Below are 20,660 nucleotides of genomic sequence, written 5' to 3'. Positions count from 1 at the left end.
AGCACTCGCACCACAGAGCGAGCTCACTGTGCTGCTGTTAGTGGCCCCAGGGCTGTGTCCTGTATGTAGTGGTTCAGCAATGCCGTGGCTGATTTTCATCCTGATTGCCTCCTGTTTCCTTCATGATCAAAATCAGTGCAACCGTTGCAGGTTGCAACTCCAGAGTACTACTAAGCTTCTAAACAAAGCTGGTTTAGACAGTCAGTGTTGGATAGATACAGATAATCACGAGTGGATGACCAATGTACAGTAATCGTTTCCCACTAAAACTACGATAGTTCATGCAGCACCTCTATTTTAATGTCAAACAGGAGAAACACTGCTGAGCTTATCGAGGAGGATGTGAGTAGCGTGGTTGCCCTCTCCCCCTTCCAAGGACTGGTCCTGGTGGGTGCCCCCTTGGCCTGGGCTGGCCAGGGTAAGGTGCCCAGACACCCAGCGTTGGTGGCTGTCTCACAAACATGTGCGGCGGCGGGGTAAATGCTGCTCCTCTCCCACCAGTCATGGGGCTGCCATTGAGAGGTGCTGCTTTTCTGTGTTTCCCAACAGGGCTGGGTCTAGTAGGAGACTCTGTTTTCTTGTCTAGGGCAAAGATTATGAGTGTTATTTTCTTGAGAGCAAACACTGCCTTTCTTCCGCTCCCCCAGTGTCTGTCTTCTACGTGCAATAACCCGAGTGTCTGGGAATTTGTATTTGAGCATTTGAGTGAAGAAACCATAGATACAACTGTTAGCTCCTGGCCAACAGCCAGTATGCGTCTCTGCTTCCTGAGCCCTCTTTCTGGGTTCTTACTGATGCTGTCTACATGATAATCCTACCAGCTATGCTGGTACACTGCTAACCATGTGGTGGTCATGAGTAATTGTTGATTTTAGTCTTTGTCTTCAATGCATCCACAATGCCACCAGCACTATTTCCATTTAAATGAATGTCCTGGGTCTGCTCTGGGGGGAATCTGTATGTGTTTGATCTGAACTTTCCAGCCCATCTCAGCCTCTTCAAGAAATAGCCCATCTAAATGTGAGAGGGTTATGGTGGCACTAGTCTGCTTTCCTTGTATGCATCAAGAAAAAAATCAGAATCTTTCACATGTGTTGCACTATTTCTCACAGTGCAGAGACCAGGAGGCTCTGGGAGGTTCAGATCAGGCCTGAAGAATTTGTCTTCCTTGAGAATGACCAGACTCTGGTGCCAATGCCTTGTCCTGCATCTTTCTGTCTAGGCACAGACCCCCTCAGCAGAGCTTGCAGCATGCCTTTATTTGCCCTAGACCAATGTAGTCCTGTAAAAAGCTTCTCTCAGTCATAATGAATTTTCCAATGAAAACCTAAATTTGGAGAAAATTCTGTGCCTGGCTTAACTCATCAGCCCAGAAACAATGCTGGAGTTTCAGCATGGTTCCCAGAATAGATTGCTGGTTTCATGACCAGCATGGTTAATAGCTGGGATATGAATCATAACTTTGGGTTACAATTCCCACAGTGTGATAAGCCTGTGTGAGACACGATCCAGTCTAAAAACTTGCCCTTCCTGGGTGTCCATTGGCAGAGGGACTTCTGTAAGCAAAAAAAAATCTGTGCTAGTTATACTCATACAATCCCTTGCAAATGTGTATCGCCCCTGTTTATCAATCTTTCCCAGTTGTTGTCTGGTGGCAGAAGGAGCCTTTTCAGGAGAGTTGAGGGGAGGTTGTTTAGTGTTTACCTTCTGCTTGTTTGGGGTGGCTTTCACTCTTTGTGCCTGGTGTAAGTAAATCCTCCAGATCTTGCAGCATGGGGTTAGTGCTGGCTTTGTTGTTTCTCTTGTTTTTCTCCTCTTCGCGTTGCTGCATCAATAAAAACCATCGAGTTTAGTTTGAAACTGCAGATGTAATCCATGAAATAGTGGCCTGGTGTCATGGTTGGCCTGGCTAAGTGTTTGTTTGTATGAATGTAATCTTATTGCTAAGGTCAAGGTGCTGAATCTTGATTTGGTCACCAAGGTTTTTAGGGAAAGAAAGTACATCCCAGTCAGGACCAAGAACCTGGGAAGTGATAGCTGTGCTCTTCTTGGGGCCAAGCACTTGCTGATAACTTGGTTTCCATCTACCAGGCTGTCTGTGTTTCTGCAGCTGCCAATCTGCCCTCCCTGCGGTTTTGGTTTGGTTAAATGTGGACCTCTTGGGAATGAGAGGGTCAGCGACAAATGCCAGAGGAAGAGGAGGAAGGCATGGTAACATGGAGATGGGCTGTAGGGCTGTCTTTGGTTTTACTTGCATATGCTTACATCTTCAGAAGATTTCCTTCTGGATGGCAGAGGGAGGAAAATACCCGAGGGCTGTTTCTCTCAGGATAAACATACTGGATGGGGAAGGGAGAGGCTGTCCTCTCTTATGAAGTGAGAAAGCTTGGATGGACTCCACTCCAGCTCCATCCATCCTCTCAAAAGGGTGATTTGCCAATGGAGCCATGGAATGCAAGGTGGCTCATGACCTTGCTACAGCTGAAAGATCCCAACCCACAGAGCAGCCTCCATCTATTTGGCAAACCTGGCAGACTTTAGGGGCAGCCATAATAGATCTCTGAGCTCAGCAGGTCATCATGCGGGGGTCTCTGGTGGGCTCCAACTGCTGACCACCCCTGCCATGACCAGGCAGCTCCCATCCCTTGCTCCCTAAGCATCGGAGCTGTGCTGATGCCCTCCCTTCCCCACTGCACTGCTGTGTACCACTCCTCTCGCCAGGCTCAGCTGCCTCAGCAAACCTACAGGTGCCTGCAGGACAAAGATACGTGTAAGGTCTGTGCAAAGGCAGGTGCTTGTCTGGAGATGTTTCTGTTCCCTTGGGTAGTGCTGGGCTGTGCTTTGTGACTCCTCCATGGGGGTTTGTGCTCCCTTAAACCCTGATCGCAGTGTGTTGAAGTAGACTGCATGTCACTAAGTCCAAGTGTGCTGTAGCATGTGTTCAGTTCTTGCAATACCTGAGGACGGCCTTCACACCAAGACCCTTATTTTAAGCCATGTGCATGAGTGATCAGTTCTGAATTTGAGCATTGGAATGTAATTTACGAGTCTCATTTCTCAGTGCTCACATCCTCACTTCTAATGCTGCACAGATCTCTCCTTTATGCAATGCATGGCTTGATGTGGCATTGCTTCCTTGGCTTGGATCCTGCCCTGTACCAGCAAAATGGCTGATACCAATCCTTTGATGGTGTATCCTCTCCTGATGCAAGGGTCAATACTTTGGACACATCTATGTAGTACAAAACAGCACAGGATTAGAGACACACCAGGAAAGCTCTGGGGGAAATTGGTGCTGCTGGACCAGCACAGCCCCTGGTAGCAGGACACCTTTGCTGTTTTTCATTGAGACTCGTTATCTGAGCAGAGCTGCGCTTTTACAGGCACTGTGCTGCCAGACCTGATCCATATTAGTTCAAGGGTCTCTGCATTATCGTCCTCTGCATGTTGCAACGTCTTCCCGTTCTGGAAATTATGAGGTCCAAATCCTACCCTGCTAATTCAAGTCATTGCATCTTTCTCTGTCTTACTTCTCCCATCTGCGTGGCAAAGACAGACACCAGCCTCCTTTGTAAAGTGCTTTGAGAATTACTGGTAAAAAATTGTTATTGCGGTGTTGTTATTTACGGCTCTTGGTTCTTCAGCTTGTACAAAATCTGGCTGTGGTTTTGATAGGCTTATCATTGTCCCTGGGAAATCTCAGGCTCTGAAACACTACTTGAACTTTGAGCTAACTTATTTTTGTAAGTGGAAAGTGCAGTTTATGGGAAAACTCACTGTAGTTTTGATGTATCAAATAGCAGGCTATTATGGGATGTGACCACTCTTTGCAGTTAGCCATTAAATGCCATCAGAGAGAATGGAACAAGCATAAAATGCATCTTCCCCTTGTGTCACTAACATGTTCAGAAGTGAAGAACAATTTAAAAGCATATATTGCACATCAGAGTTGAAGTGCGTGATATTTCAAAGACAACTTTGCCGGATCAATACTTACCATTTGCATTTTCTTCTTTAGCTCTGTATTGGCGCGCTGGTACGCTTCAGCCACAGCGTTTAGGTAATAGATGGCAAGGCTGCAAAAACAAATGCGTTGCTGTAGTGATAAGATCAGGGGAGAGAGAAAGTTTCACAGGGAGGGAATATTTACGTTTTGCCTACCTTCTAATACCTAGTTTTCTAACTAGCTGTCTCCAAACTGCTTTTAGAAGCTCAAGGCTTAGGAAAAATTCAGGCTGCCTTGTGGCATGGTCAGGTAAGGCAGACTGATCCAGTCCAGTAGCTCACTTCTGCTCGAACAGAAGAAAAATGACCGTCCTGCCCTCCTGTCCCTTCCTTGGCAGGCCACAGGCTCCCTCTGCTTCCTTTGCACAAGCCTTGGCCCTTGGGTCTTTCCTTGGTGGTGAACCTGTTCAACTCATTACCTAGGTGAAAACCAACTCAGCTGATAAAAAACACATGGCTTTCTGCCATGGCTCAAAGGAAAACCAAACCAGACACCAGGTCACAGAGGGAATTTAGAAAAAACTAGGAAACAAGGAAAATAGTGGCAGGCAACAGCCATGAAGGCACAGCCCACCTTTCTCTTCCGCCAGGACTGGCTACCTCCTGCGGCCTGATAAGAGGCTGCCAGCAGTGAGCAGAGACGGGAATTGAGGATGACCAGAAGCCAGGTCGAAGCAGAGCCAATGGCTTTTGTTTCGATCCCTTCTTCTGCAAAAAGGGCATGCCAAAGCCAAGGGATAAAATGAGCCAAACTGGAGGGAACTGAAAGGTGAGCGGGATGGAAGAGGGTGTGCTGGCAAGCCAGCCCTTGGCGTATGGGGAGGTGCATGTTTTAAAACATGCCCAAGCGTCTGGGGCTGTCTCGCCACCACTGCTGCACTCCAGCCAGTAATATTTTGGTTGTCAAAACATGTCTCCTCCTGCTTTTGTAGAGTGTTTTTATTCTTCTAAATTATAAACATCATCTGCTCAGTAACTCCAAGCCATTCCCAGGAAAAGCACCAGCCGTTTAGTTCATCACTATAGATTTTTTTTTAAAGTAAAGTAGAAAATGGTCTTGTAAAAGAAAAAGAAAAAAAAAACAAAAAAGAAAGAAAAGAAAAAGAAAAAAAAAAAGAAAGAAAAGAAAGGGGGGGGGGGAATATAACAGCACACACTTAAAAAAGAAAGGATTTCCTGACAGTTCATAACCTGCTTGTGTGGATCCAGCCCAGGTTCAGCATCCTCAAACCAGGCTTGAGGATTTTGTCAGCAAACTGCCTGACTCTAAGCCCAGCAAGGCACCATGTACCAGTTGATTTGTTTCCAGACGGGAGATCAGGAGTGGGTACTTTTGGATAGCCTTTCTTGAGGCTTTTTGCAGGGGTCTGTCTGGAGGAAACACATTTCCTTTTGCCTATTATTAATGCAAAACTTGGTCCTGGTGAGTTTGAAAATTGTTATTTTTTATCTTCTCTGAGGATGCAATAGTTTTATTTCTCTACATTGTCAAACTCATTGCCTAGGAAATATATTGCTTTGTAATCCAGAGCTTTGGTGCTGCTCTGCCATTTTTGTTGTGACCAGCCAGGACGTAAGTGTCTGGAGCCACCCATGTTTTCATAAAGATAACTGGATCTGTCTATCCAAAGCTATCTGGGATGCAATGTGCTCTATTTCTGAGCTGCCTTCTCAAGCTTATTGAGTAACTGAGCAAATCCATTCCGATTCCTAGCATCATCTCAAATCACCACAGCTTCCTCTCCTGCTGACTCCTGTGTTTAACAGGGCATTGATGGGAAGGGTGTGAACTCACCAGGCCCCTCTCCCAAACGCTGTGAGCTATGAACCCGGTCTGTCTGCAGGCTGAGTCTGAGTTTCCTTTGTCCTTGGCTTATTGCAGGTTTATTGTTCAAGGGAGGTTGAGTTTGTCCAAGATTGAGGTGCCCTTAAAGGATCTTAAGAGGGAGAGGGGAAAGGGACAGTCCCAGAAAAGGCAGAGCAAAGCCATGTCCTGGTCTGACTCTGAGCAGCAGCTTGAGGAGTGTAAACTTTGCTGGGAACTCAAGTAAGCATTAGCAAATGGACTTTATCCACTTTTGATGTGGTGCTTTAGATCTACCTGCCCCTAAAATGAGGCTGGGTATGTACACTTGTTCTTGAGCTGCTTAGCATGGATGCTGCATGACCCTTGCACCCTTCTTCTTTGATTTACTGCTCCTCGAGTGCTGGGGAGAGAGTGGGGGTCACTGTCCTTCTCTAGCCTGCACAGTAGTTTTGAACCTTTTTCTCCTTCTCCTTGATGAAATAAGGTGCTTCTAGCTTCTGCCAGGAAGCTCTGCAAGCCATGGCTTGAAATCCTGCTCCCAACCCAAGTGACACTAGGTCATATACTTATGTGCAAAGCATCTTTGCTTCTTCTTGATCTGTTTCTTTTTCCCCTTGTTCTCGGGCAGCTAGAAACATGACAGTAAGTTTGACACCTGTGTCACCTGCTGGACCCCATAATTGTCTAGGACCAGAAGCCAAAACCAGAAATAAACAGAAGAGACATTTTGGATTGCACCTGGAAAGAGAGAGGGGATTATCATGGCTTGAGAAAATGACTTAATTCAGCCCATAGAAGCAGAAAACACACTTTTTTGAGTGTCTGCCATCAAAATCAACAGACTGTCCATTTACAATCCACCTGTTGCTCTTTGTGCGGGCTGCTTGTTATTTAGGTTGCATTGTAGGTTGCATTGCCTGCTACTTTGAGAGCTGCTGGCTCTCTCCTCCTCAGGACCAAATGAAGCTCCAGTAGTTGCATTTCCCTGGTTTTAATCTCTTGGCAAGCTGGATGGGGATCAGCGTAAGGACTGGCTCCAGCTTGACCCCTTCTACCTGTCTGCACCATGGCAGAAGTAGCAGCAGAAGCTGAAGACTTTCAGGGAGAAGGCAGGGAACTGGAGACTTGTGTGTGATTTATAGTTATTATCTACTTTCTGGAGAAAATGGTGAAAGAGAGATAAACCTAAGTTTCTGGCCACTGGTAGCTATTGGTTACAGGACTGTAAGCAAAAGGAGTATTATGTTGCTCTTCTGGCAAAATTTTAATTGGGGTAATTGGATTCTGTCTCCCTGTATATTTAGGTAATTTTTGTAGGCGTACAAAGATGGTGTGCTAGATTTGAGTCCCTTAATTGTAAAGTTTCTGGGATGAGAAAAGGACCCAAGCCTTAAGAAACGTCCTTGTAGGGTACCTATAATTCTGGGATTATCCCAGAAAAGCTTTGCATGCATGTAGTGAGCAGCGCTTCAACAAGACACCCGATGGTCTCAGGGCATGCAAGAGCTACTGCCAAGGGGCTGCAGGTCTAACTTGTCCAGGCACCATGTAGGTCTGTGACTCTCACGGTAGTTGAACGACTGGAAATCACAAATATCTGATATCCTCAAAGCCTGCACAGGCAGTGTATCTGGGTGAAAAACAAAGATGTTTTAGGTAATGTGGACACAGGATATCTCTGTTTGCAGAAGGGATAGGGACAGAGACAAAATGGTGCCTTGAGGAGAGATGGACTGATGGGACGGCTGTGGTGTGGGAATAATCCAGACTGGGAAGGGGTGATAAAAGGTGTCTCTTCAGCAGATAAACTGGATTTGTGGTGTTCCGTGTCCCAGTTGTCAGTGGAGGAGAGGGCAGGAGACTGTCACTGAACAAAACATTATTTACAAAGGTCTACAGCTCTCCCATTGCCTTTTTTTTGGCGGGGGGGAAGAGGATTACATCAAAGCATTAGAAACCTGAGCTGCATTTGGGGTGGATTAGTTCTGCAGTCTTCATCACATGTTTGTGGTAGCATCTGCTAGTGGTACTGTGAAACCTACAGGAATGGAACTAATAACTCAATAATATGCTTAGCCGTACTAGGGCTCTAGTGTGAGACTTCATCTGCTGCGTGTATCTGATCTGATTCTTCTGAGTGTAAGATCTGTTTGCAGGAGTTACGGTATCTGATCATCTTTATTTAGGTTATAATAAGTAAGTAGTTCAAGGCAGGTAGAGGGATGACAAGTCATTTTCAGTTTAAATGAGATTTTTCTTAGGCTGTTTCTGTAAGAAACTTTGTAACATGGGAACTTGTATTTGCTTTAATTTAATGGCATTATCCTCAGTGTAACCTATTCAGAATGAAGGATCAGAATGCCCAAGAGTGGCTGTACTGGATCAGCCCAGAGGCCCATCTCCAATGTGTGTGGGTACCCAAGGAAGAGTCAGAGCACGCAAGCATATGTGATATGCTCCCAGCCCTCTCCCTGTCTCCCACTGTTTAGTCTGGAGTATTCAGAGCTGCCTATAAAATTTGGCCACAACTCTCCCACTCATTTTGATAGCTATGGAAACCTTAAGCACAATGCCAAAAATATATTTTTAAAAAGAAAATAAGAGAACTGCCTTGGTTCTAGTGCTGCTGAAGGTGCAGGGATTAAGTGTGGTTTCAAAGCTGAAATGATCAGACAGCACTGAAACAAATTCCAGATATATTATTTGGAAAAACAAAACAAAAAGCCCAACAACCCAAACAAAAAACACACCTCTTCATAGTATTGAAACATGTAGTTTTTGAATGCTCTGGCTTGGCAGTGCTGTAAATACCACCAGCTGTGACAGAAATTGCTTCTCCAAAAGGCACCAGGCTGAGACTGTCCATTTATTTCCTGCTGGCTCCTGAAAATTTTTTGTATGGAAGCTGTGACAGCTTTGATATCCATGAGGCCTCTGTCAGCAACGTTTCATCTACAAAGTTGTGTTTAATTGGATCAGGAAATTAAATTTTGGGAAATTGGGTTGGGCAAAGATGAGGGGAGTTGGGAGCATGTGTCTGCCCTAATCTGGACTGTTATGTCAGCAGAAGCTGTATTTAGCCCTCAATAACATCCCAGCATTTTTCTTTTTTTTTTTTTCAACCTCCTCCCCCCAGCCAAGCATGTAATAGTGCAAGGAAAACTTACACCATGAGCAGAATTGCAGGTATGATCAGTCCTGGATTTGCCACATAGCTGAAGATCTTGGCAACAAAAAGTGGGAAATCGAGCTCGATGGTCTCTTGAATGACTTCATACATCCTTTTCTTTCCACTGGAAAGACAAATGGCCAGTTAAGGAGTGTAGGTATTTCCTGGAGGGACAAAATAGCTCCTAATCTAACGATGCTAAGTAACACGTTTCCTCAGTCAGTGAGCATCAGCTTGCTGTTGGCCACCAAGAATTTTGAAATGCCTTCATTTAAAATTATGTATTTGTCCATCTATTCCTCCCCCCGCCACCATTGATTAGAAGAATAATCTTTGCTAGGCCAACTTACTCCTGGAGTTAATAAATTTATTTCCACGTGCGGCTCCTTTATGAGTTCTGAGTATTTACCCCTCTGAACTGTATGACAGCCTACAGATTGCAGTAACCATACATTTCTGATCAATATCTTGTTAAACATGGCCTTTTTATGGTAGAGATGACTTTCCATATGCAAATTCCGGCTTTCTGAAATAATGAGCTAACTTGAAGAGCCGCTAAGTAATGACAAAAATAGCAAGCTGTAATTATTGCTTAATAGGAAACTCAGTGAAAGAGTAATTTCAAACTGGACTGATAAAGCAGATGAGAGTATTCTGTATGAAAGGAGAACAAATCTATAAAAGGCTGGATTACGTAATTAACCTTCTTCTCTCCCCAGTATCTCTGGATCTGTGAATTCAACTAGATGAGTATTATTCCACATCTTTAGGCTTGTTGCCTCCTGGCATCTTGCAGGATTCTGCTCAGGAAGGTGTTGGACTCTGTCCTGATGATGACAGTCAATAAACACAAACTTGGCTAAACAGTGTCCTGACTTCATCAACTGCCTTAAGCCCAGGAAAGCTGAGCTTTCAGTTGAGTTGAGAGGGTGTGCCAAGGGTCTGAATCAGGCTGAGTGGCTTTTGAAGGGTTGATTAGGAATTGAAATAGCTCTTTCATATTGCAGATTAGTCATCTCCAAATGATAGCATGCATGCAACACGTTTCTTGTCAGATCTTCTGACATTGCTCGTTGACACCTGTCCTTGTTATAGAACTGAGGGAATTTTGGTCTCTTGTCTTCTCCCCTGAGTCTTTTAGCTTTCTAATGTCATTCTCCATTGTCAAGTGGATAACCTAAAACAGTGCATCTACAGGAACAATTTGTTCCAACCTGGCTTCTTGCTGAGTCAGACTCAGCGGGCCCAGGAAATGGTGTTATGCAATCAAATTAGACTTTATTGGCATGTTAATCTGGTCCACTGAGTGCTCTGTGCAGTGCTGATTCTGTCTTTATTAAAAAAAAAAAAAAAAAAAAAAACCAAACCCAAAAAAAAAAGCTGCAACTCTTCAGGCTTAGACTTATCCATTTCCTGCTATTTATTTTTAAGGATTTAACCAGACGGAGAATGGAGGCATGCTGAACTCCAGGCCTTCTAACTTCATGAAAATAATCCCATGTATCAGAGCAGAAAACTGGCATTTTGGGTGTTTTGCTAGTACCTGAATGGTCCACAGTCAAAGGAGGGAGGCAGGGACATGATGGTGTAAGCCACAGGCAGGAGGCTGAGGAAGAGGATCAACAGCAAAAGTCCCATGTAAAAATTATTAGACTTGGATGCTTTGAAGACTCTTTCATGAGGGACATTGCTACTCATGACAGCCCAGCACTGAAAATACATGGAGGTTAATAAGCGCAGCACGTTTATACCCACGAGCCCTGGTGCATAAAAGGATCCCATCCTGAAAAGGAAAGGAGAAAGACATGCTATTTTTTGACAAACTGGAAGATTTTTTATTTTCAGAAGAAGGAAAAAAAAGTGTTCATGTGGTGGCAAGTTTATGCACAAATAAAGTCTGAGCCGACTGCCTTGTGCTACCCCTGTGCTCCTGGAGGAGAAGCTGCCCGCATCGACCTTAGGGGACAGTAACCATACATTGATGACCAGTGAGGTCTCAGACGCCCAATGCTTGTAAAGAAACATTTTCAGTTTGTGATAAAAATAACTTGGGGATAGCTTGGAAAATATCAGATGAGTGCAACCAGGAGGGAGAGACCTCCCTGAGTCTGTAGAGATGTTATAGTAGGGGAATGGGCAGAAATCATCAATCCATGGCAAAAGAAACCTTGCTTCCAGAGGAGGTGAGGGTGCTTTGTGCTGTGGCCTATTGCTTCTTGTGCTGCCACAGCAGGGCAGAGCAGCTCCTCTTTGCCCTTCCTTGGGACAGTTTTGGGATGCGCCTCTCCTGCCTGACCTGCTCAGATGGCTCCATGCTCATCCTTGTACTGATATGTAAGCTCAGGTGCCCCTCAAAACCCTTTCTGATGTCCTCCCTCAGTGTGTGGACCATCTTAATACATTTTTGCAACTGGAATAAAATGATCTTATAAAAGTGAGATTGGGGCAGGGTTTGTAAGACTGTTCTCTGCTGCAGTTATGCCACTGCTACTCCTCTTGGATGAATAAGCCAGCATGCTAGGTTGGATGGGCTCTGAGCAACCTGATCTAGTAGAAGATGTCCCTGCTTCTTGCAGGGGGGTTGGACTAGATGACCCTTAAAGGTCCCTTCCAACCCAAACTGTTCTATGATTTTTAAACTTCCACTTTTATAGGCAAGCATGAAAAGCCAGACAATAAAAGAAATCAAAACCCAAAGGTTATTCTAGCTGATGTGGAAGATTTTTAACTCTACTGGCAGGTTTTCTAATAATGCAAAAAAAAAAAAAAACAAAAAAAGGAGGTATCTTACCAAATCATTCCCTGGTTGAACACCAAACCCAAAACATTGCCGCTAATGTCAAATTCAGCATACGACGGCTGCATGGGGAAAGAAAGGAGAGTTTGTTGTTGCTAGAAGTACCTGCTATTGTTTGCTGCTGGGTGTAAGGATGCTTATTTAAAGCTGGTATAAAGGGATTTCTGGGAGGGGTCCCGCTGCGTCCATAGTGCTTGAATAACGAGCAGGAGTGCGGTGAAGGCAAAATTGTAGCTACTGCACTGTGGGCTGCTGCTTCTCTCTTGATTTGCTGAAAATTGGAAAGATACATAGAGCTGCTTAGAGTTGCTCTGTGTTTGTATCTTCTCCCTGATAATATAAAGCCAGCTGCAAGCAAAGGAGCCGTGGCATGGGACTAGGTTTTACATTCCAGCTGGTGCATCTGGCTATGGGCTTACAGTTTTACTCTGGCAAAATATTGGATGTTTAAACGGTGATAATGATGAGCTGGAGTGCAAATGCTATGACAGATATATCCATATCGTCGGGTTTTACAGCAGCGGGCTGCTGAAGAACAGAAACAGAGGGCAAAGGGAGAGAAATATGAGGGAATACATGACCTGGTGGGTATCTGGTGGCATTTTGGTCTGTTTTAGACAGTCATTAAAATACTGCTTTATATGGAGCAACCTGTCTGATGTGGGTGCTAATGGTGCTAAGTCCAGAACAGGCTGCTCTAATCTGCTCAATCTAGTAATTGTTATATTTTAAATTATTATTCTGATAGATCTGCCTATGATGAACCTGCTGTCTTCTACATATACTCACTTTTGTGCACACAAAACTCAGATGACTTTTGGCAGCATGAACTATGTGTAAAGTTTTCTTTTTCTTTTTCTTTCTTTTTTTTTTTTTTTACTGCAATGCAGAAAACACATTTCTAAGAAATTATGTGTGATGTCCTTATATTTTTTAAATGTCCTGTGCAGTACGTCTGTTTTTCACCCCATTTGCATATACTTAATACTGTCAGCGATTCATAAAGTTGAGGTTTAAGAAGTTTGTCTTTTATGGTGAAAACTGAAAAGGAGCCTAGTCAGAATCTTGCTTAGCTGACTGCTCACAGCTTTGGGAAGGGATGGGTGCAAACATTTTTTTCTTTGTTCTTTTGATTCTAGTCCATTTCTACTTCAAATCTTTAGCTAGAGGTTAATATTGGCTTCTTTTCCCCATGAAAATAAAGACAACTTTCAGTGCCTGCTGTTCTCTGCCTTGAGTACTTCTGTGTGAGAAGACTGGATTAAACAAGAGACTTATTCATGGTATGCATTAGAAATACACGTATACAGTTGTGCTGGTGCCCATGGCTAGGTTGGGTTAGATGGCTGTACTAAACCATCTTTCACTCCTTTTTCATTCTTGCGTCAGGGGAAAAAAACTCAAACCCTTCTTGAGCTCCAACGAAGTAATGCACTCAGTATGTGAATCTTCCAGATATATAGGAGAACAAGAGGAGGGAAACCCACAGTGCTTTCTTCTTTGTATTACTACTATGGGAGCCGCTTGGCATGAAAGGAGAGTTTTGCCTTTTCCAGATAACAGAGTGCAAACCCTCTAGTGCTGCCCCATGTTACGGGCTGCAACTTAACACTGCTAATAAACAGTAGTAATAAATAAGAGTCCTAATAAATAAGGGCCTTGCTTTGCTCCTTCTGAGCTCCTCAGGGGCTGGGTTGGACTGCTCGTTTGCAAAAACTGACCTGCTGGAGCATGTTGGTCTGGTCATCCCCTGACAAACGCTGAATGGGGTTAGTTTCTCAGGGCAAAATTGCCTTGCAGCCTGCCCAGGCTGATGCCAAATGCCATGGGAAAGGAGAGAGGGAAGTGCAGAATAAGCTTTAAATGTCAATGAGAGGTGGAGGAGGGATGTCCAGGAAATGTTGGGGGTTTTTTTATACATCAAGGAGTGCCTGCAGGACAGAAGAGACTTACAGCTATTCGTACAATGGAGATCTTAAGAATGAAGAAAAACTCCGTGTAGTATTTCTAAAGGTTGTTTTGAGGAAAGCATTTAAAAAAAAATCAAAGGCAGCTAGCAAAGTGAGAGAAGGACATGGCCTGGAGGAGGAAAAGTTGCAGCAAGACTGTGATCTGTGAGCACATGCGTGAGAGAAATTGCATGCTACTTGGCTCCCAGGGGGGTTCCTCCACGCTCTGAAATCTCTCAGTGACCCTGGGAAACATCCTCTGCCTCCCCCAGAAGAAACGCTAAGTGCTCCATGAGGAGCAAAATGCCTGCTGTGCCCTGATTGCCCTTGCTTGACCAGGCTCCTGTAGACACCTGCCAAGCCCACCTCTGCTCTTTTCCAGACCCCTGCTGGAAACCCTCCTGCTGTGATGGTTAGGCAACTAGTGCACTGATACAATTGTATTCTTGCCAGGTATTTCCATCTCTGTCTGAATCCATCTGTTTTTGTCACTTCTTCTGTGAAACAATGGACATTTTTTTTTTCCTCATTATTTTGTTCTGTATTTGTGCAGCTCCAGTACTGGCTGCTTTTGTAATGTAGCCTTTATGAATACCAAAAAGTCCGGTGCTGTTGTGTGTTACGCACACAGGAGAGAGGAAGGAAAGGCTCCTTGCTCCACTGCAGCAGAAGAAACACCAGCTTCCAGCATCGATCAGAAGACCATGCTGTATGTAAAGCATGCCTGTGGGGTGGGCAACCAACAGGAAGCTCTGGGGCTTTGAGAAGAGGTATAGAGGGCCCAAAGGTTTAGGGTCATAATGACTGAATGAAGATGAGATTTTTTTTTTTTTTAATTCAACTTCATATTTTAAAGTCATGAGGTGGGAGAGACAACGGCCTTTTTGTAGGATTCTTTCTTATTAGATGAAACTGACTGATCCAGAGAAGTGATGCAGAGACTTCCTACACGAATTAAATTATTAGACAAGACCAGAGGACTACTGGAGTAATTAAAAACCACTCTGTTTGTAGCATTTGACCAAATGGCCTTAAATTACTTCTATTTTCTCAGCTATAAGACATTGACTTACAAATCCAGCCTCTAGGTCCCAGCACCAACAGTAATTCACAAATCTGACGAAGCACGCTCGGATGAAATCTCCCACCAGGATGGTTATGTAGGTCACTAGGATATCAGACACTGTGAGCCTTACAAACTCCTGCAATGTAAAACAAGGAAAAAACATTTAGCTCCTATAATTTCAGTAGTGCATCTGGGGCTATATTTTTTTATTAAGCCATTTGCCTTTATATGACAGTAACCTTCAGAAAGGCATGCCATGAGCAAACTCTCTGCCTGTTTTCAAACAGGTGGTGCCTAAGCTTTACCTCTGTGCTTGGGAACCACAAGCTCCGTTAGAGTCATTAGCCCTGATCTTTGCTGCTAGAATTACTGACTGTGCTATATGTTGTGGCAGCACGTAAAATGTAAGCAGAATGTTAATGCTGCAGTAATGCTGGTGTAAAACACACACTGAGGGTAATTTTGATTGTGCGTAGCTCTGCTATAGCTCAGCCCTTCCCATGGACTCCAGAGGAAATTGCTCAGTTGTAAACAAGAGCTGCGCGGAAGTGTAGGAAAGGGAGATGTGCAAGACAAGAAGGGTAAAATTGCAGACAGAAGTAAGACTTGTAGGATGGCGATAGCTAGTGTCCCAAGGATTCAAAAGAAAAAACACTGATAAAAAAAGGTTTGAAAGTCTGAGGGGAAAAACTCAAGGATTTAGAGGATGACAGCTCAGTTGCACTGAGGATCAGCCCCTTCCAAGGAGTGATGGTGGCTGGTCTTTCCCCACTTGACTGAAAACCGCTTGACCAGTGAATGCGCATTGAGTGTACACAGTAATGCATAGCCCCATAGCTTGGCTAAGCCATAAATATCTAGATCAGCTAATAAATAGTTCCTTTTACTTTTTAAGTTGTGCATAGTTTGTCTGCAGATCTTGGTGAATGAAGAAAGTTGCCTGAAGTGGGAAGGTTGCAGGGTGGGTTTGTGGGGTGAAACTCTGAGGACTTGAAAGTCATCCTGCATGAATTTGAGGGAGCTTATTTTTGCCTAATTCTGCACTCATCCCATGGCCTCACAATGCATTGATATGTGTCAAGGGTTCCCTTGGGGCATGCCCTCTGGTCAGGTTTTACCCGTGTGCTCTGAAGCCTCCCTGCAACGTGAACCAAAGTGCAGCAGTAGTGGCAAAGAAAGGTTCCTTCAAAGACGCAGTCATGATCTGAACCAAAACATGATGCAGGCATGGCTGCAGACTGCTCGGCCTTTTGTGCTTTTCATGGAATGGGCTGCAGAGTTGTGCACGCCCTGGGCACACCCAACTGGGCATTTCACCACCACAGCTTGAGAACTATGGCCAAGGATTTATACTGCCTTGATGCTGTTATGGGAGAGTCTGGAAAGGAGATGTTACTTGTGAGGAAAACTTCAAGCCTGGAAATGCTAAAAACATCATCAACAACAAAAAAAACCCACCCCACTCCAAACCAGCCTAGAGACTTATGACAATGAATTTCTTACAATGCCGACGGTCGTCTCCCAGCAAGGTCCCCTGGGCACATCTGCAGGATCAAGGGGAGGTGGGGTGGCGGTGCTGCCATTCTCCGCAGACGAGTTGTGGTGGCCAAGCAACGTCCAGCGTGTGATGTTCTTCACCACATCCTCCTCAGCCAGCTGGAATGAAGACACATCCCAGCCAAAAACATAAGGAAATGAGGACCCCAGAGAACATGTTTGGAGAGACCTAGGGCTTGGGTTTCCCCCTTCTCCCTACCAGTCACTACCCATTATAGAAGCATTTGCTTACAACAGCATTGCAGTGCTGGCACTGGAAAGGCACAGAAACTCCTTCCCTTTTGCCAGGAGCAGGGGAGCAGCAGCTGCACTGTGAGTTTTGGGGAGCTAGCAGGCTGCTCCCCGCAAGTGAAGGAGCCAGACTTCCTGGAAGGCTAGCGTGTGTGAAGGGAGCCTCCACCCAGTCCTCCTTCCTCACTTTCTTCATCATTTTTCAGGGCAGAGCAAACCGCCCTGATTCCTCCAGTTCTTCTCAGCTTAAAACAGACTCATTTTTTCTGCAGATCGGTTAGACGTTTATCCTTTCCTGCAGTTATCTGCCTGCAACACGCTACCAGGATAATGTTAAAGAGGGGAGGGCAAGCGAAAAGGATTATAAACTATATCCTCAGGGTCTGTGTTAATAGAAATTGCAAATGCTGTCAGATGGAGAAAAAAAATTGAATTATCCTAATATGCCATGATCATAGGAGACAATAACCACTCTCTTTTCAGGGCTGTAGAGAGAAGCTGGAGGCTCTCTGGAAACCTGTCTGGGGTTGTGAGTCTCCCTGGAGCACTGCAGCCGGTACTCGAGAGGATTGGGGAGCGGGGAAGCGCCTGTTCCAAAGGGGGTGATTGCTCCTGCTGGCTGCAGGGGTGGGTTATGTGTGCCCTCAGCTCTGAACAATGCTAGTGAATGTAGATTTTCAGCCCAGCTCTTACTTTTTCATTGACATCATCCATCAAGGCCAACAAAAACGTGTAGAGGTTCCCAAGGAAGAGCGCGAAGATCCGCCCCAGCTGCCATTTCAGCCCGATGCGGGGATGGTAATTTTCTAGTGCAGCAATGGTTTCAAACAGTGGAGGGCAAAACATGCCCAGCAAGGACATCACAATTTCAACCTGCCACATGAAGAAAACGAGATTACTGCTCATAGTAACAATGATGACTATATTACTTAGAGCAGGGCAGGGGCTGCCGGCAACTGGTTAGAGCTTTCTGAAGGATTTATAAAGGGTAGGGAGCCAAAGCAAGCTCAGCTCCTGGCTTTGCTTAGTGTGCAGGCAGCACAGCATCAGACTTCAGGGCTGGGCTGCATGACTTGCTCTTACAGGAGCACTTTTGCTGTTATCTCAAAGGGATGAGCTCTGAAGAATTTGTTCCCAGTCAGTCTAGCCTCATGAATATTTAGGTTCCTCAAGTCCCTTGTAGTACTGCTTGCATCAGCTCCAAGGATTTTATTTTCGTTTCAGAGGAAGCACAAGACTTGGCTTGTGTGCATAAAGATAATTAGTTGATGCTAATGTTTATTTTCCACGTTCAGCACCTTTGCTTTTGCAACAGGCAATTACAGATTTGAATGGAAGCACATCAAGGACTCAGTTTTGCAGCTCAAGAAAATATGTCCTAGTGGTATTTTTGTTCCTCTATATGGTGCGAGATGCTAAGTTATACTGTGGTCAATGAGGTCATTGGTAAGTCAGCGTTAGCTCAGGCATGACTTGCAGGCTCTATCTTTTTTCACAGCCCTACAGTGCCTGTTGGCCTGCAGAGGACTGTGTCTATACACCTGCTGGGAGACTCTGACTCACAGGTCTCTGTTTTGTACTTTTCTTTCCAGGAGAGGGAACAGTACCCACAACTGAATGTATTCTGATTTCAAGTTATCACCAAGAAAGTCTCAGATAGTAAAACTTTTTTTTTAATAGGATTTTTTTTCTTTGGGAAAATTTCACTGAAATAAATCAAAGCATTCTGTGAGAAAGTGCTGTCTTGCTAATGTTTTCTGAGGGAGTTATTAAAATGCATGGCTTAGAATTTAATTTTACTTTGATATATAAATACATGATAATGTAGTATACATTGAAATTAAACCTTTCCATAGGTTGAAACTTTTTTTTTTGTGAAGAGCTTCAAAATTTGAACTTCTCATTCCAAAATCAGACATAGAAAAATTTTGACAACTGAAATTCTTCTACAGGTTGTAAAATCTTATTCCCATTATTCAAGATGGACTATAAAGATATGAGTTTAGCTTTATGTCTCATCGTGGATGTTTCTAACCCCAAGACCACTTTCTGCTACAACAGAATTTGTACGAAATAATGTGCAACTTGAGGTAAATGCTTTTAAAAATGGTCAGTGATGTAAGTGCTGAAAGCCCATTGACTTTCATTGTGATTTATTTTAAGAGTATTTTCTGCTCTTTGCAGGAGTTGTTAATTTGCCCTAGAAACTCTCAGTGAGATCAATGTGCTTCCCAGCTAAAACAAGTACAAAGGTACTGAAGAGGACTTCTGGGCCCTGGTAGGGAATCCTTCTGCCTTGGATGCTGTCCTCAAGTTGTGGCAATGATTATGCTGATGTCTAAGGCAAATTATCACAGCAGAAAACTGGAAGCGAAGTTTCCTTACCTCATTTCTTTCATACCACCCAACATTTTGCATTTTGGAAAATGTCTGTGAGCGTTTCACCACAAAATAAATGAGGTAGCCACTCCCGCATAAGCAGCATATGATAAGGACGTTGGCCAAAACCCGCAGGAACCTCCTTAAGTGGATGTTCTCGTCTTTGTTGCTTTCTTGCTCATCCACGATGGACTCCTGAAAAAACAAGTGTGCTCACAGAACTGGAGTCTGTATCTCGCAGCACTGAGCCTAAGGCAACACAAGATGGTTTTCTACCCTACGAAACATAATCCTGTGCTATTCTGGCTATATTGAACTATATTGTGTTAAGCTCAAACAAAGCTTCATATAGGCATTCTGGTTTGACTGAAAGAAATTAAGTGGCAAACCCTGATGTGTCCTGGGGCAGGGCACAGGAATGGTGCTGTGAAGTAAACCAGATTTTTTTCAAATTCTAAAAAGGTGACCCATCGCACGGGAGCTGGGGCTGCCGTGATTCAGCATCATACCCTGTTCATATAGAGAGATGCTGTACAGATGCCCAGATTTCCCCTTAAACCTCTGCCATGGTAGGTGCTGGGAGCATCCCCAGAAGCAAGACAGAGAAATGCCAGTTAGGGTTACCTTGAAGCTGGTGGTGATGGATGCAAACTTGTTGTCTGCTGTTTCTGGGTTGCCGATGAGGTAGTCCCAGCTGGTGAACATTTTCCAGCTGAAAACGAAGTTGTCATCGTCCCCGTCTGCTGTATTTTCATTGGCATTGCGTGCCATCCTGTGCAAGGACACATGCAGTGGCAAGGTTGGGGAGTGTTTCACAGAGCCATCACAGGTCCTTCAGCTTTGCAAAGCAGCCCCAGTGGCTTGGGACTGCTGGTCAGTAAGGAAAAAGTAGGGTGACCATTCTTGGGGTTTGGGTGTGAATGTCTATCACGTGCTGTGGGACTTTAGGTTTGAGGAGCACTGAACTGTCAAAAGTGGTCTTCGGGGGTATGCAGGGCTTGTATTAAAAACAGTAATATAGAAAAAACCTAGCACAGGTGATTAAAGCAAGTTAAGGATTGCTTCCACCAGCTAGTGCATGAAGAAAGTCTATTCACAGTGTGTCTGGGTCCTTCGGTAAAGTATATGACTATGGCTATCATTAGTTAGTTAGATTTAGTGAAAAATCACCCACTGCAACACAAAGTTTTAGTGAGATTTCAGTAGCTGCACAATGCTGGAGCCAAAGAGCTTGGAGCAAACCATGCAGGGAGAGAAAAAGGGTTATTATATGTTAATCAGCATAGAAGCAGATACGGCTTCTGCTGTTCCCTCTCTATTATTTGATCCCTGAAATCCTTCTGTAACTCCCACTAGAGTTCCTAGCACCAGTCCTTTGAGAAAGGCAAGACAACAGATGCTGCAATTTCATGGCAAATGTACAGCAAATCCCCATGTCCCGCTCCAGCCAAAGGCTCAAGAGGCTCTTTCTGCTGCACAGCAATAGGGCCTGTTTTGATAGAGATACAAATCCCTGGGCTTATTCTTTCTTGCAAAGAAAGGATAACTTTTGCATTGTGTGGCCTCTAGAGAGAGACAGAGTGGTTTATTTTCGGCTTTGCAGAGCCTATCTCAGGACAGAGAGGTGCCTCGGCTGCATCTTTGGTGCCCTGGGGATGCTGCAGGGTCTTCACTGGTGCCCAGGGACAGTGCACCAGGGC

At 44.5% G+C, this 20,660-nt stretch overlaps 1 protein-coding gene across 1 annotated transcript in view; it reads right to left on the bottom strand.

Annotated features, from left to right (window-relative positions):
* Positions 1-328: 328 nt before the first annotated feature.
* The window catches only part of TMC2 (transmembrane channel like 2), a 33,645-nt gene continuing 13,313 nt past the window's right edge, over positions 329-20,660 (bottom strand). The window contains exons 10-20 of the mRNA XM_086741469.1: positions 19,585-19,732; positions 18,967-19,155; positions 17,275-17,454; positions 16,297-16,449; positions 14,801-14,929; positions 11,773-11,840; positions 10,525-10,764; positions 8,980-9,105; positions 3,998-4,076; positions 1,705-1,825; positions 329-582 (exon numbers count right to left, since the gene is read on the bottom strand). Coding sequence (XP_086597595.1) covers positions 329-582; positions 1,705-1,825; positions 3,998-4,076; positions 8,980-9,105; positions 10,525-10,764; positions 11,773-11,840; positions 14,801-14,929; positions 16,297-16,449; positions 17,275-17,454; positions 18,967-19,155; positions 19,585-19,732 — 1,687 coding nt within the window. The remainder of the gene's footprint in view (positions 583-1,704; positions 1,826-3,997; positions 4,077-8,979; positions 9,106-10,524; positions 10,765-11,772; positions 11,841-14,800; positions 14,930-16,296; positions 16,450-17,274; positions 17,455-18,966; positions 19,156-19,584; positions 19,733-20,660) is intronic.

The sequence above is a fragment of the Chlamydotis macqueenii genome, chromosome 2 (assembly GCF_036417535.1).
Source record: "Chlamydotis macqueenii isolate bChlMac1 chromosome 2, bChlMac1.mat, whole genome shotgun sequence".
Classification (NCBI taxonomy): domain Eukaryota; kingdom Metazoa; phylum Chordata; class Aves; order Otidiformes; family Otididae; genus Chlamydotis; species Chlamydotis macqueenii.
This window is presented reverse-complemented; position numbering and strand designations above follow the sequence as displayed.